At 40.8% G+C, this 17,266-nt stretch overlaps 1 protein-coding gene across 1 annotated transcript in view; it reads right to left on the bottom strand.

The window, feature by feature from the left end:
* The window catches only part of LAMC2 (laminin subunit gamma 2), a 70,340-nt gene that overhangs the window by 24,714 nt on the left and 28,360 nt on the right, over positions 1-17,266 (bottom strand). The window contains exons 3-7 of the mRNA XM_007175197.2: positions 16,086-16,221; positions 12,816-12,914; positions 9,811-9,947; positions 8,891-9,013; positions 7,791-7,980 (exon numbers count right to left, since the gene is read on the bottom strand). Of these exons, the coding sequence (XP_007175259.2) occupies positions 7,791-7,980; positions 8,891-9,013; positions 9,811-9,947; positions 12,816-12,914; positions 16,086-16,221 (685 nt within the window). The remainder of the gene's footprint in view (positions 1-7,790; positions 7,981-8,890; positions 9,014-9,810; positions 9,948-12,815; positions 12,915-16,085; positions 16,222-17,266) is intronic.

Genomic DNA, 17,266 nt, shown 5'->3' with positions numbered 1-17,266 from the left:
ATAAGAATGGAGGCAAAGATTGAGAAGATGCAAGAAATGATTAACAAAGACCTAGAAGAATTAAAGAACAAACAAACAGAGATGACCAATACAATAACTGAAATGAAAACTACACTAGAAGGAATCAATAGCAGAATAACTGAGGCAGAAGAACGGATAAGTGACCTGGAAGACAGAATGGTGGAATTCACTGCTGCGGAACAGACTAAAGAAAAAAGAATGAAAAGAAATGAAGACAGCCTAAGAGACCTCTGGGACAACATTAAACGCAACAACATTCGCATTATAGGGGTCCCAGAAGGAGAAGAGAGAGAGAAAGGACCAGAGAAAATATTTGAAGAGATTATAGTCGAAAACTTCCCTAACATGGGAAAGGAAATAGCCACCCAAGTCCAGGAAGCGCAGAGAGTCCCATACAGAATAAACCCAAGGAGAAACACGCCGAGACACATAGTAATCAAAGTGGCAAAAATTAAAGACAAAGAAAAATTACTGAAAGCAGCAAGGGAAAAACGACAAATAACATACAAGGGAACCCCCATAAGGTTAACAGCTGATTTCTCAGCAGAAACTCTGCAAGCCAGAAGGGAGTGGCATGATATACTTAAAGTGATGAAAGGGAAGAACCTACAACCAAGATTACTCTACCCAGCAAGGATCTCATTTAGATTTGATGGAGAAATCAAAAGCTTTACAGACAAGCAAAAGCTAAGAGAATTCAGCACCACCAAACCAGCTCTACAACAAATGCTAAAGGAACTTCTCTAAGTGGGAAACACAAGAGAAGAAAAGGACCTACAAAAACAAACCCAAAACAATTAAGAAAATGGTCATAGGAACATACATATCGATAATTACCTTAAACGTGAATGGATTAAATGCCCCAACCAAAAGACATAGACTGGCTGAATGGATACAAAAACAAGACCCATATATATGCTGTCTACAAGAGACCCACTTCAGACCTAGGGACACATACAGACTGAAAGTGAGGGGATGGAAAAAGATATTCCATGCAAATGGAAATCAAAAGAAAGCTGGAGTAGCTATACTCATATCAGATAAAATAGACTTTAAAATAAAGAATGTTACAAGAGACAAGGAAGGACACTACATAATGATCCAGGGATCAATCCAAGAAGAAGATATAACAATTATAAATATATATGAACCCAACATAGGAGCACCTCAATACATAAGGCAACTGCTAACAGCTATAAAAGAGGAAATCGACAGTAACACAATAATAGTGGGGGACTTTAACACCTCACTTACGCCAATGGACAGATCATCCAAAATGAAAATAAATAAGGAAACAGAAGCTTTAAATGACACAATAGACCAGATAGATTTAATTGATATATATAGGACATTCCATCCAAAAACGGCAGATTACACATTCTTCTCAAGTGCGCACGGAACATTCTCCAGGATAGATCACATCTTGGGTCACAAATCAAGCCTCAGTAAATTTAAGAAAATTGAAATCATATCAAGCATCTTTTCTGACCACAACGCTATGAGATTAGAAATGAATTACAGGGAAAAAAACGTAAAAAAGACAAACACATGGAGGCTAAACAATACATTACTAAATAACCAAGAGATCACTGAAGAAATCAAACAGGAAATAAAAAAATACCTAGAGACAAATGACAATGAAAACACGACGACCCAAAACCTATGGGATGCAGCAAAAGCAGTTCTAAGAGGGAAGTTTATAGCTATACAAGCCTACCTCAAGAAACAAGAAAAATCTCAAGTAAACAATCTAACCTTACACCTAAAGAAACTAGAGAAAGAAGAACAAACAAAACCCAAAGTTAGCAGAAGGAAAGAAATCATAAAGATCAGAGCAGAAATAAATGAAATAGAAACAAAGAAAACAATAGCAAAGATCAATAAAACTAAAAGTTGGTTCTTTGAGAAGATAAACAAAATTGATAAGCCATTAGCCAGACTCATCAAGAAAAAGAGGGAGAGGACTCAAATCAATAAAATCAGAAATGAAAAAGGAGAAGTTACAACAGACACCGCAGAAATACAAAACATCCTAAGAGACTACTACAAGCAACTTTATGCCAATAAAATGGACAACCTGGAAGAAATGGACAAATTCTTAGAAAGGTATAACCTTCCAAGACTGAATCAGGAAGAAACAGAAAATATGAACAGACCAATCACAAGTAATGAAATTGAAACTGTGATTAAAAATCTTCCAACAAACAAAAGTCCAGGACCAGATGGCTTCACAGGTGAATTCTATCAAACATTTAGAGAAGAGCTAACACCCATCCTTCTCAAACTCTTCCAAAAAATTGCAGAGGAAGGAACTCTCCCAAACTCATTCTATGAGGCCACCATCACCCTGATACCAAAACCAGACAAAGACACTACAAAAAAAGAAAATTACAGACCAATATCACTGATGAATATAGATGCAAAAATCCTCAACAAAATACTAGCAAACAGAATCCAACAACACATTAAAAGGATCATACACCACGATCAAGTGGGATTTATCCCAGGGATGCAAGGATTCTTCAATATATGCAAATCAATCAATGTGATACACCATATTAACAAATTGAAGAAGAAAAACCATATGATCATCTCAATAGATGCAGAAAAAGCTTTTGACAAAATTCAACACCCATTTCTGATAAAAACTCTCCAGAAAGTGGGCATAGAGGGAACCTACCTCAACATAATAAAGGCCATATATGACAAACCCACAGCAAACATCATTCTCAATGGTGAAAAACTGAAAGCATTTCCTCTAAGATCAGGAATGAGACAAGGATGTCCACTCTCACCACTATTATTCAACATAGTTCTGGAAGTCCTAGCCACGGCAATCAGAGAAGAAAAAGAAATAAAAGGAATCCAAATTGGAAAAGAAGAAGTAAAACTGTCACTGTTTGCGGATGACATGATACTATACATAGAGAATCCTAAAACTGCCACCAGAAAACTGCTAGAGCTAATTAATGAATATGGTAAAGTTGCAGGTTACAAAATTAATGCACAGAAATCTCTTGCATTCCTATACACTAATGATGAAAAATCTGAAAGAGAAATTATGGAAACACTCCCATTTACCATTGCAACAAAAAGAATAAAATATCTAGGAATAAACCTACCTAGGGAGACAAAAGACCTGTATGCAGAAAACTATAAGACACTGATGAAAGAAATTAAAGATGATACCAACAGATGGAGAGATATACCATGTTCTTGGATTGGAAGAATCAACATTGTGAAAATGAGTATACTACCCAAAGCAATCTACAGATTCAATGCAATCCCTATCAAATTACCAATGGCATTTTTTACGGAGCTAGAACAAATCATCTTAAAATTTGTATGGAGACACAAAAGACCCCGAATAGCCAAAGCAGTCTTGAGGCAAAAAAATGGAGCTGGAGGAATCAGACTCCCTGACTTCAGACTATACTACAAAGCTACAGTAATCAAGACAATATGGTACTGGCACAAAAACAGAAACATAGATCAATGGAACAAGATAGAAAGCCCAGAGATTAACCCACGCACCTATGGTCAACTAATCTATGACAAAGGAGGCAAAGATATACAATGGAGAAAAGACAGTCTCTTCAATAAGTGGTGCTGGGAAAACTGGACAGCCACATGTAAAAGAATGAAATTAGAATACTCCCTAACACCATACACAAAAATAAACTCAAAATGGATTAGAGACCTAAATGTAAGACTGGACACTATAAAACTCTTAGAGGAAAACATAGGAAGAACACTCTTTGACATAAATCACAGCAAGATCTTTTTCGATCCACCTCCTAGAGTAATGGAAATAAAAACAGAAATAAACAAGTGGGACCTAATGAAACTTCAAAGCTTTTGCACAGCAAAGGAAACCATAAACAAGACGAAAAGACAACCCTCAGAATGGGAGAAAATATTTGCAAATGAATCAATGGACAAAGGATTAATCTCCAAAATATATAAACAGCTCATTCAGCTCAATATCAAAGAAACAAACACCCCAATCCAAAAATGGGCAGAAGACCTAAATAGACATTTCTCCAAAGAAGACATACAGACGGCCACGAAGCACATGAAAAGATGCTCAACATCACTAATTATTAGAGAAATGCAAATCAAAACTACAATGAGGTATCACCTCACTCCTGTTAGAATGGGCATCATCAGAAAATCTACAAACAACAAATGCTGGAGAGGGTGTGGAGAAAAGGGAACCCTCTTGCACTGTTGGTGGGAATGTAAATTGATACAGCCACTATGGAGAACAATATGGAGGTTCCTTAAAAAACTAAAAATAGAATTACCATATGACCCAGCAATCCCACTACTGGGCATATACCCAGAGAAAACCGTAATTCAAAAAGACACGTGCACCCGAATGTTCATTGCAGCACTATTTACAATAGCCAGGTCATGGAAGCAACCTAAATGCCCATCAACAGACGAATGGATAAAGAAGTTGTGGTACATATATACAATGGAATATTACTCAGCCATAAAAAGGAACGAAATTGAGCCATTTGTTGAGAAGTGGATGGATCTAGAGACTGTCATACAGAGTGAAGTAAGTCAGAAAGAGAAAAACAAATATCGTATATTAATGCATGTATGTGGAACCTAGAAAAATGGTACAGATGAGCCAGATTGCAGGGCAGAAGTTGAGACACAGATGTAGAGAATGGACATATGGACACCAAGGGGGGAAAACTGCGATGAGGTGGGGATGGTGGTGTGCTGAATTGGGCGATTGGGATTGACATGTATACACTGATGTGTATAAAACTGATGCCTAATAAGAACCTGCAGTATAAAAAAACAAACAAAACAACTAATACTAAACTTTCATTGGGTTATTTGTATGGAAATATGTTAATATAAATGTTTCAGACATTACATGAAATTTCTAAAAATCTTATATTTGTATTTGTATGGAAATATGTATGGAAATATGTTAATATAAATGTTTCAGACATTACATGAAATTTCTAAAAATCTTATATTTGTATTTGTATGGAAATATGTATGGAAATATGTTAATATAAATGTTTCAGACATTACATGAAATTTCTAAAAATCTTATATTTGTATTTGTATGGAAATATGTATGGAAATATGTTAATATAAATGTTTCAGACATTACATGAAATTTCTAAAAATCTTATATTTGTATTTGTATGGAAATATGTATGGAAATATGTTAATATAAATGTTTCAGACATTACATGAAATTTCTAAAAATCTTATATTTGTATTTGTATGGAAATATGTATGGAAATATGTTAATATAAATGTTTCAGACATTACATGAAATTTCTAAAAATCTTATATTTGTATTTGTATGGAAATATGTATGGAAATATGTTAATATAAATGTTTCAGACATTACATGAAATTTCTAAAAATCTTATATTTGTATTTGTATGGAAATATGTATGGAAATATGTTAATATAAATGTTTCAGACATTACAGGAAATTTCTAAAAATCTTATATTTGTATTTGTATGGAAATATGTATGGAAATATGTTAATATAAATGTTTCAGACATTACAGGAAATTTCTAAAAATCTTATATTTGTATTTGTATGGAAATATGTATGGAAATATGTTAATATAAATGTTTCAGACATTACAGGAAATTTCTAAAAATCTTATATTTGTATTTGTATGGAAATATGTATGGAAATATGTTAATATAAATGTTTCAGACATTACATGAAATTTCTAAAAATCTTATATTTGTATTTGTATGGAAATATGTATGGAAATATGTTAATATAAATGTTTCAGACATTACAGGAAATTTCTAAAAATCTTATATTTGTATTTGTATGGAAATATGTATGGAAATATGTTAATATAAATGTTTCAGACATTACAGGAAACGTCTAAAAATCTTATATGTTCTGGTATAATGTTATAAGTAATAATCCTAGTTATTACTTTAAAATGTATATCTCAGAAATAACTAATTTTCTTGTCAACTGCATTATTATGAACTTTCATCAAATCTTTAACCATGGTCATTTTTAAGTCTTTTGTCATTTACAGACAGTTCTGGGTGTACTCTGATGATTTTGCAAATATGTTCCTATAAAAGGGTTTCATCTTCAAGAAATTCATGGAAAAGACTCTGACAAGTACAGGTTTCTGGTAACTGACTGTACTGCTGAACTGAATGAATAAGCATTTTCAGAACTCTAATGAAAAACTGATGAACTCATAAAAGTGCTAACAAAAGATCAAGATGAAAAAAAAAAGAAATTAATTACATGGGACTGAGTGAACTGATGAGGATGAGTATAATTTTTGTGACTTTCTGTCTGAATTAAAAAAAAAAAAATCCCACAAGGACTCAGAGGAAAAGAATATACAAATCAATTTTCACTGCAAAGTAAAGGAGCTGTTACAGTGGAGGATTACTGGACTGAATGTCAATATTATGACATAGTATAACTGTGTTTCATGTTTGGTAATTGCAATCATTGTTGCTTTTGTTGTGGTCAACCATGTACAATGCTTGGTGTCAGTCTATTTATCTCTTGTAAAAATAAAATACAGTGTGTGTGTGTGGAAAAAAAACCAAAAAAACAAAAAGCTATATGCACCCCTATGTTCACTGCAGCATTATTTACAATAGCCAAGATATGGAAAGTATCCATCAATAGTTGATAAAGAAGATGTGGTGTATATGTATGTGTGTGTGTGTGTGTGTGTGTGTGTGTGTGTGTGTGTGTGTGTATGCAATGGAATATTACTCAACCATAAAAAAGAATGAAATCTTGCCATTTGCAACAGCATGGATGGACCTAGAGGGTGTTATGCTAAGTGAAATAATTCAAACAAAGAAAGACAAATACCATATGACTTCATTTATATGTGAAATCTAAAAAACAAACAAACAGAACAGAACAAAAACAGACTCATAGATACAGAGAACAAACAGGTATTTGCCAGAAGGGAGGGTGTGGGGGGATGAGTGAAATAGGTGAGGGAGATTAAGAGGTACAAACTTCTAGTTATAAAATAAGTGAGCCACAGGGATGAAATGTACATCCTGGGGAATATAGTCAATAATGTAATAACACTGTATGGTGACAGGTGGTAACTAGAATTATCAGGGTGATCGTTTTGTAATGTATAGAAATCTCAAATCACTATGTTTTGGACCTGGAACTAGCATAGTGCTATAGGTCAATTATACTTCAAAAAATATCCCATTCCACAGGATAACATGTAACCTCCTTAGACACACATGGGGCCATCCATGACCTTACCTCAGCCTCTTTCTCTGACCTCACTTCTCACTGTATTCCTCTCCCTGACCCCATGCCCCACTCATGCTTAACCACTTAGAATTTCCTAAATGTATGAAACTTCCTCAAACATACTTCTTCTGCCATGTTAACCTTCCCCCCTTTTCTTTCCTTAAAGAGCGGCCCTTCACTTGTCACATCTTCTTGGGAAGCTTTCCTTGATCACTCCAGTGTGAGTTACTGATATCTCCTGTGTGTGTTCAAAGCACCTGTGTCCACCTTGTCCCTTACAAGCTGCACTATAATCATCTGTTTATTTTTCTCCCCCATTAGCCTGTCCGGGGCTTGTGGGCAGCAATCATGACCTGTCTCAGCACATAACACCATGTTTGGTACATAAAAGGTGCTCAGAAAAGCTTGTTGAACCAATGAATAATGACTGGATGAACAAAGGAATCAGACTTCAATCACAGTTTGCTCTCTTTGACCCACTTGTGGTCTCTCTCTTTACCTGAAAGTGTAAGTCTTGGTGACCCCACAAGGCAGTGTCTTGCCAGGTGGAATCAAGGGAGCTGAGATCCGTAGACCAACACCTTCCAGGATCACATCATGGGCGGATGGGTGTCTGCCTCCCCTGTCCACACGGTAGTCAAAAGACAGGCTTTGTCCATAGCTCACCTGTTGATTCCCAAGAAATTTGGCTGTGAAATAGAATTCGAAAAGATTGAGGTCAGTTCTGAGACTGGAGAAGCAAAGGAGTGAGTAAGTTTTCATCGATGTTGGCAATTTCTCTTGGGGTCCTATGTTACCCACCCATCACCCCTCCCCAACCACCCTGCCAGAAGAGCCAGTTCATGGCAGTGGACATGGCCGTGCAGCTCTTGGCCACAAAGAAAGGTTAGTTACTGAAACGCTAAAAGGGCCTCATTATAAGACGATTCCATCCATTACATGATTCATAGCCTGGCCCCTATGACAGACCAATATGTAAAGATCCCAGGTCTATCAGCAATAATACCATTTGTTACATAATGCTTTCTAGTTTACAGAATACTTTCACTGACATCATCACCTTGGATGGCAATAATTCGTGGAGGTTGTCATTATTCTTCCCATTCAACAGCTGAGGGAACTGAAGTTTGGAAAGGTTAAGAGAGCACCTTGCCCAGGAATCACGTATCAGCTAAGGATATGAACTAGGATTAAAATTCTAGCCAGAGCTTCTCCATCCAGCTTCTCTGACTAATGTATTTTTTTAAAATTTACAAGCGGTTTAAAGCTTTGAGAAATGCTTTCTTTTCACTTTTCCATCTGTTTCTCAGTAGACCCACAGATTTGACCACTGTCCTTATTTCTTGTCTTGATGGGAAACCTAGAAACTTCCCATTTGACTGAAGTAGGGACCTGAACCAGGGTCTGACCACCTGGACACCCAGGTCTGCTGTCCTGTGCCATGACTTTGTCAAAAAGGGCTGAAGCCCCAATTGTCTTCTGGAGATACTACTGCCCAGAACACTAAGTGATAAGATGTCCACATTTTCTAACCCCATTTTTCTATCCTGACTTCTTAGTCTTCTAAGTTGGCTTCTACAGGAAAAATACCATACATACCAGGAGCTATAAAATAGACAGGGTCTGACTGTCGTGCTGAGCTAAACACATCTTGATGGCGCTGTGACCACTGGAGTTTTGCAGGAGACCCATTTCTTTGGACAGCCTTCCAGCCATCAACATCTGAAACACAAATAAAACCACTCTGCATTTGGACAAACCTCAACATCTACTGAGTTAAACAAGCCAAGACTTGATTGCTACTCACTAGCGGTGAGTAACAAGTGGGGATTTCTTAATGTTTCCACATTCGTGTACCATCCTCAAAATCCCCTATGCACCTCTCTACTTTGTATTCACCTTCAACCGCTCCTACCCTACAGCTGCTTTCACTTCTTATCTCCGAGTCTGACTCTTGGAATAAGAGAGCATGTTTTCATCTGCCTGTAATTTGTATTTTTATTTTATTTACATAAACAGGGTCTGGTCTTAGTGAGGTAAGAGGGTCCAGTATGTTCAAAGAGAAACTCAGAGTTGAAATCATATTAATCTTTATATTTTTAGAGTGCTTTGTAGCTTGGTAACTAATTTCACATAAATTAACTCGTTTGGCGTACGTGAAAGCGGTATTATTAGTGAATGTGAATTCCAGGAAGACTCATGTTAAGCCCTTCAATCCAAAAGAATGACTCTTTTGTGGTTTTAAAATAGATGGGATGGGAAATGCAGGGAGATGAAAATCTGGTCTCTTTTTAGTTATTTTTTTAAGTTATTCATAAGCTGGTCTGAGTAAACTATTCAGCTATAACTTTTACAAGACACTAGGCTCTTCCTTATTGCCTGACAAAATAATACACATTTAAAGCGAGAAGAGAGTTGCTAAAGATGACTCAAGGACCCCATCCTGCAGACGGAAGTCTATAAGCACAAAACCCTATACAACATTAAAAGGAAAAAACCTAGAAAACAGGTCGCTTTACCTTGATAGAAGGTAGAGGTGATTTTATGGACACTGTAGTCTCCAGAGCTTTGGCAGCTGGCTGAATGCCCGTAGCAAAAACACTGGGTACAGCCCTCAGGGTTTCCCCCATCCAGGTGATAGTAACCTGGTCGGCACCTGCAGTGATGTTTTAGAAATCAGGACAATATTATAGGTTATTTCTTGTCCCTATAGAGAATATGACAACTGATCATTTCTACTTTCTCTTCCACCCGGCCCATTAATTCCCAGAGGTGAGAAATACTAAGTTGCACATACCACCCACCACTCCCAAACCCCCCGATGGACAAATCACAGCTCCCCATTAAGAAAGCATGAAAGGGCTTCCCTGGTGGCACAGTGCTTAAGAATCCACCTGCCAGTGCAGGGGACATGGGTTCGATCCCTGGTCCAGGAAGATCCCACATGCCATGGAGCAACTAAGCCCCTGCACCACAACTACTGAGCCTGCGCTCTAGAGCCCGCGAGCCACAACTACTGAGCCTGTGACCCACAACTACTGAAGCCCGTGTGCCACGACTACTGAGCCCACATGCCTAGAGCCTGTGCTCCGCAACAAGAGAAGCCACCACAATGAGAAGCCCGTGCGCTGCAACGAAGAGTAGCCCCGCTCGCCTCAACTAGAGAAAGCCCGCGCGCAGCAACGAAGACCCAACACAGTCAATTAATTAATTAATTAATTAATTAATTAATTAAAAAAGAAAGCATGAAGAATATTCACTTTCTCTTGCTCTGATAAAGCAGTATCATGTTTGACGTGATGGTCTGGAAACAGTGATTTTTCCCATCCGTGGTGAGGAATTGAGTGGGCAAGATGGGGAGGGGTCAGGTAGGGATATGCAGAGCTGGCCCTGTCCTGGAGTAAGTATTTAACGGGGGCAAAAGGGTGGGAAGTGGGGGCCAGCAAAAGAAAGGCAAATGCTCCCGCCCCAGCACCCACTCAGCTGTACTGACCCCTCCCAGACCATCCTCCCTGGCATTGCCCACCATCCCTGCCCCTTGTACCTGGGCTCTGACCCCCAGGGGAGGGGGCAGGTGAGGTTATGCCAAAAAAGGATGGCTAGAGGCTCCTACAAAAGCAAAATGTAGGCTGGCCTCCCCTCTGCTCCTAGCTCAAGCCCTCCGGTGACTTCTCGGAGGACCGCAGCTGGCAGACAAGTCCCGGAGGCTGGGGTCACAGAGAAGAGGGCAGGGGAAGCCGGGAAGGATTTGTTTTCTGTTCAAGTTAACGACATCCTTCTACATGAAATAATGGTAGTTTCGATTATCATTTATTTAGCACTTGTGATATGCCAGGCACCTTACTTATGCTCCCTCATTTAATCCTCACTACAACCTTATGAGATGGGAATTGTTTCCAATTTTCTTAGATGATAAGACCAAGGCCAGAGAGGTTAAGAAACTTGTTCAAGGTCATACAGCTGGTAAGTGGCTGAGACAAAATTCAAATTCAGGTATATCTGCTGAAAAATTACGTGGTCTAATCCACTGGACTATATGTCAAGAATATGTTCCTTGTGCAAAATCACAAAAAAGCAGTTTAGCCATGAACAACAGATGCTTCAGAGACCAGCTGTAAATAAATAAGTTGGGTTTTTTTTCTATAGAGAAAGGGTTTAAAAAATCATTATAGTTTCTGTGGAGGAAACCTTCAGGTTAAAAGAGATTAAAAACCAAGGAAGGAAGGAAAGAAGGAAGGAGGGAGGGAGGAGTGGAGGAAAGAAGTGGGGAGGCACCGAAAGGGTGGAGAGGGAATGATAAAGGAAGGGAGGTGGGGGGCGGGAAGTGAAGGGAATCAGGCAAAATTAACCACAATGTTTAAGGATGTACTTGGGTAATTAACTATGAAGAAAAGTAAGTAAGTCAGAATAGTGGTGACTTCTAGGAAGGAGGGAGGGTGTTATGAGGCTGGCATATTTTTAGCAAAGGTCCGTTTCATATAACTGGTGCTGCTGACAACATTTGTTTTATGTGACTTTCTATTTCTGTATTCTATTCTGAAATTTAAAATGCTTTCAAAAAGTGACTCCTTTTTTAACGCTTAAAGCTATGTTTCCTCACCCCCCCCCCACCTCAGCAGCAAAGAACCCCCTGAAAACAAAAGCCAGGAATGTACCTGGCATTTCCTCTGCCCAGGTATACGTGACTGGCAGGGTGCCAAAGAACTGCTTTCTTTCTTTTAAGGAAATAAGGGGGAAGCCTTTACCTCTGGGGCCTACCTCAAAGCCCTCTGCTCAAAACAATCTCGGGGAGGGAAGAGTTTTAAGTCTGGGCACAGTTTGTACTTAAGGAATTTCTGGCAGCAGCAACTGAAGGCGGATAGACCTGGTTGCACCACCTGCCCCAACGTGGTTTGGGACCCAAAGGGCTCTTACATCTCCCCCCTAGTTCACGTGTGTGCACATGACCACCGTCCCAGCCCCGGTCCTTCTCAGCACGAGACGGTTATCTGTGGCCATACACTGCGATATTCCCACTTACTAAGATTTTCCCAACATGCTTAATTAGACCAGGCCTTTCCTGGGACCAGGTTGAGTCATGTGACCTCATCGCAGCGTACCACCTTGTACAGAGCACCTGGGATTCAGAGCCAGCTGGCCAGGGACTCACCGGGGTCACAGCATAAACAGAGAAGGGACCCAGAGCAAAAGCTTGGAGTCCAGTGAGATTTGGGGTCTTGGTTGCACTTTTTTTAAGGCCTAGTCTTTGAGGGAAGTCCCAGTGGTTAAGGCTCTGCGCTTCCAATGCAGGGGGCATGGGTTTGATCCCTGGTCGGGGAACTAAGATCCTCCACGCCATGCAGCGCGGCCAAAAAGTAAAATTAAACATAAATAAATAAAGCCTAGTTTTTGAGGACAGGGGGCAGGAAGAAGGTCATCAACATTTGTTAAGTGTCCCTTTTCCGTAATTGCACTGAGGATGAATTCTCATGCTAGTTGCCAAGGGACACCCTGCTGTGTCCGTAGGGTCACAGTTCACACAGACCTATCACAGCGCCCTCCGGTGACAGCTGGCTTGCAGACACAGCGGCCTGTGTCACAGGGCCCTGAGATGCCAGCTGGATCACAGTCACACTTGGAGTCTCTGAGAAAGAAGAAAAAGAAAATTAGGGATGTGTTTCCAAATACTTTGCAACTATACACGTGAAGATCAGGCACTCATAAGCAAATGTCACCAACTTGAGTCAATCTTTCATCTTCAGTGAGGCCTCTCTTAGCTATTGTTGTCCATGCTAATCTCTCTCAGACCCTTTAAGAATTTGTTTGTTGGGGTTTCCCTGGTGGCGCAGTCGTTGAGAATCTGCCTGCCAATGCAGGGGACACGGGTTCGAGCCCTGGTCTGGGAAGATCCCACATGCCGCGGAGCAACTAGGCCCGTGAGCCACAACTACTGAGCCTGCGCATCTGGAGCCTGTGCTCCGCAACAAGAGAGGCCGCGATAGTGAGAGGCCCGCGCACCGCGATGAAGAGTGGCCCCCGCTTGCCACAACTAGAGAAAGCCCTCGCACAGAAACGAAGACCCAACACAGCCAAATAAATAAATAATTAATTAATTAAAGGTGCTAATAATTAAAATAATAATAATAATAAAAAAAAAAAGAATTTGTTTGTCCATGCCAGTGCTACTCAAAGTGTGGTCTGTGGCCGGCAGCCAGTCCAGGAACTGTTTGCTACCCACTCCTATAAAGAGGAGGGGTTTGCCCCAGAATGTAAACCACATTCATCACAAAGCTGTTTAGTTTGGTTTGGTTGACTGTGTGGGTCAGTTGACATTAAAAAAAAAAAGTTATCATTTGTTTCCCTATTGTTTAATTCAATGGTGTCTGCTTTCACCGTGATTAATTCCATCTACTTGTTTTTGGTTCATTTAGTTCTTTCTTCTGGTGACACTTCTACTGACATATAATTCACACCATGTAATTCACACCATGTAATTCACCCATTTAAAGTACACAACTCAAGGGGTTTTAGTGTATCCTCAGAGTTGTGCAACCAGCACCACAACCAAGTTTAGAACATTTTTATTACTCCAGAGAGATACCCCGTGTCCTTTAGGAATCACCCCCATTCCCTCCCTCCAGCCCTAGACAACCACTGACCAACTTTTGTCTCTGTAGATTTGCCTATTCTGAACATTGCCTATAAATGGAATGGTACAACATGTGGCCTTTTGTGTTTGGCTTCTTTCACTCAATATGTATTCAAGATTCATCCATGTTGTACCATGTATCAGTAGTTCCTGCTTTTTATGGCTGAATAAAATCCTGTCACGTGAATATATTACAGTTTGTTCATCCATTCATTGGAATGGACATCTGGGTTGTTTCCACTTTTTAGCTATTATGAATAATGCTAATGTGAACATCTGTGTACAAGTTTCTGTGCAGATACATATGTTTTCACATCTCTCGAATGTATACCTGGGAGTTAAATTGCTACTAGTTTTGCTGATTTTTTTTTTTTTTTTTTGGTCGCAAGACTTTCTCAATGAAAATAAATCAGTATTTTCATCATTTAATTTTAGCACCATCTCCTTGACTTGTGCAGACTAGAGCTTTGACTAATGACTGATCTCTGACTAATCAAAGCACGGGTCTCTGGCTCTGAGTTTGGCACATAAGCACATGTGTTTATCTCATGCGTCTAAAACCAAGTCTGTTGTCTTCTCCCTACTGACCTGCTCCTCCTCTGACTGCCCCATGACCCCGTCAAATCCTGCCAAGCCTGCATCTGACTCCTCCTTCTCCCTCACATTCCTCATCCAGTCAGACGCCAAGTCCTAGCCGGCTACCTGAAGATTTCTCTCCCAATCTTCATCTTTCAATTCCCACAGTCTCCTCCCCATCTTGGTCCCTCTATACCATTATCAGGATCCTCTGAGAAACATGTGTTCAGCATCTGCTGGTTGCTAAGCACCAGGGATAGTAAGAAATAGGAAATAGCCCTGCTCTCTAGGAGTCTCAAGGCAGGGCAGATACACGAACAGCAATGGCAATAAAGCATAACGCCAGTGTAACCGAGCTGGAACACCCTCTGTGTGCCTCTTCCTGCAGTGGTGAACAAGACAAAGCCCAAGTGGGGCTTACATTCTAGTGGGAGAGACAGATAAACAGATGCATGTAGAAAATAAGAGATTGTAAAACAACAGAGTCAGAACACGGAGGGGTGGGGGCTGGTCTGGAAGGCCTCTGTGAGGAGATAGACAAGGTGGGGACGGAGCCAGTGAAGCTCTGCATGGCTCTGAGGGAGGGAAGAGGGCTCTAGACCAAGGCCGAAGTCACATACGCTTGGTTCCTTTGAAGAAGAAAAGGAAGGCTGGGAGGGGGTGAGAAATGGAGCAGGAATCTAAGGCCAAGGATGGAGGGGGCAGGAGGGTCTTGCAGGGCCCTACCTGCCTAGATAAGAAGTTTGGATCTCATTCTAGGTGGGAAAGGAGCTAATGGAAATTTGGAGCAGAGCCGTGATACAACGGCTTCATATTTTACAAGCGTTTACAAAAGAGAGACAGGGCCCAGGGAGGGGTCAGGGAAGGCTGGGAGAGAACAATTCACATAAAGGCCCAGATGGTAAGAGAACTTGGGACAGTGGTAACGGGGATGGTGCAGGCATGGCTGGTGGGCGGGTCTCATATGGGCAAGGGGCTGGAAACATGGGCAATGGGGAGGCGATTCCTCTGTGGGTGGCCTTCTAGCCAATGGCTTCCCAGCCAAGCTCCCCCTCCTCTAAGCCAGCCCAACACCCTGCCGGCTCTGCATCTCTGTGGGTCGGTCATGTGATTTATAATGTATGCTCCACCTTCTTCCAAAAGGGAAGTTGAGGAGGGATAGAGAATGCTTCAAGCTAAAGGGGATCAAAATTATACAGAAAGTTCTTCTACTCCGAGTCTATTTCTTTGAAATGATTTCCAGGTTAAAATTTGAAGGACTCTTTACTTCCATCCTAGTTCATCTAAAGGAGGGGCGGTTGTCAGGGTGAAGACCACAGGCTCCAGAGACAAACCTCTGAGCCTGAATTTTAAGTCCACCCTCACCAGCAACACGGGGCATCTTATTTATCCTCTCACGATTTCAGTTTCTTATCTTTAACACAAGCATAATGCTAATCCCAATTTTTTAGGATTATTATGAGGAGTCAATGAAGTCCTCGAAACGGTGTTTCAGTAACTCAGTTACTCAGTAAATGTTAAGTGGTCCCTAAGGTTGATACAATCGCCATTCTTCACAGCGGAAGCCACAGTGGTGGGGCAGGCACTTACAGGAGCCTCTGGTCTTGGGTGCACCCAGCCTCAGTGAGGGTGTGGAAGCCTGGCAGACAGCGGTCACACCTGTCTCCTGTCACACCTGGCTTACAGCTGCATCGTCCAGCATTGTCACATCGAGCGCTAAGAGAACCTGTAACCACAAGGTAGGGAAAAGGAAAGAAGAAAAGGAAATATTTAATTCATGCAACATTACGAAGAAAACGTCACCCTATGGGACCTCAATAAATACTAAGTAATAACCACCACCTGCTGCTTCTAGTAATTCTTTCACATCATCTGGATATGCATCTACCCACTAGGGAAAGTCCTGACAGCCAAGGATAGCTTCTTCAGGGAAAGGAACAGAAATGACTCCTGAAAGCATTATTATTTATGTATCTGCTCTGGTTTCAACATTAAGTCGTTTGTCAAATCCTTGAGATCTCAAGAAGGGACATTGGTGAATGAGCACTTCGGCCTCCACAAAGACAGGGTGAGAAAGTGAGCCATATTCTCCCTTATCTCTGGCAGGCAAACGCCATCTTTTAGGGGGCAGTGCTTGTATGGTATGATTTTAAGAGTACAAAAAAGCCTCTTAACCAAAAACATCTCTACCTACCTGGAGTGGCAGAAATTCTCATCCTTGGAGCTTCACCCATTGTAAGGAGTGAAGACCCTGTGCATTTTACCTGGTTTGGGGCCCTAGAGTACTTGTCTTGTGATTAATTTTTTATAGACATGCTCTGTAAAATGGGACCTCGCAGACTGAGTATTGATGAAAGGCAAGAGGTGCTCAGGATAACAAAATGTGCCACTCTGGAATCCAGCCACCCCTCACCGCACCCCCTTCCACACCCCAGTCCCAGCGTCCATCTTCTCTCACCTGGACCCTGCCTCACACTCTTCTTCCCGCCTCCATCCTTGCCTCCCTATGCTCCATTCTCTCTACAGAAGCCAGAGTGCTCCTCTGCAAATGGAATTCAGATCATATGACTCGTCTGTTGAAGTCTTCCAGGGGGTCCCCACTCTGAGCGGAATGAAGTGCAAGCTCTGTACCACGGCCTACAGACTCGACCTCTCTCGCTTCATCTCCCGCTCTCCTTCACTGAGGTCCAGCTCCCCAGCTCCCCTCGCATTCCTGTTCCTGGAATTTGCTAACTGCTTCTCTCCTCTGGGCATTTGCACCTGCTTCTCCC

Source organism: Balaenoptera acutorostrata, chromosome 1, assembly GCF_949987535.1.
Source record: "Balaenoptera acutorostrata chromosome 1, mBalAcu1.1, whole genome shotgun sequence".
In the NCBI taxonomy this organism is placed as follows: domain Eukaryota; kingdom Metazoa; phylum Chordata; class Mammalia; order Artiodactyla; family Balaenopteridae; genus Balaenoptera; species Balaenoptera acutorostrata.
The sequence above is the reverse complement of the archived record's forward strand: the minus strand, read 5'-3'. Positions and strand labels throughout refer to the sequence as shown.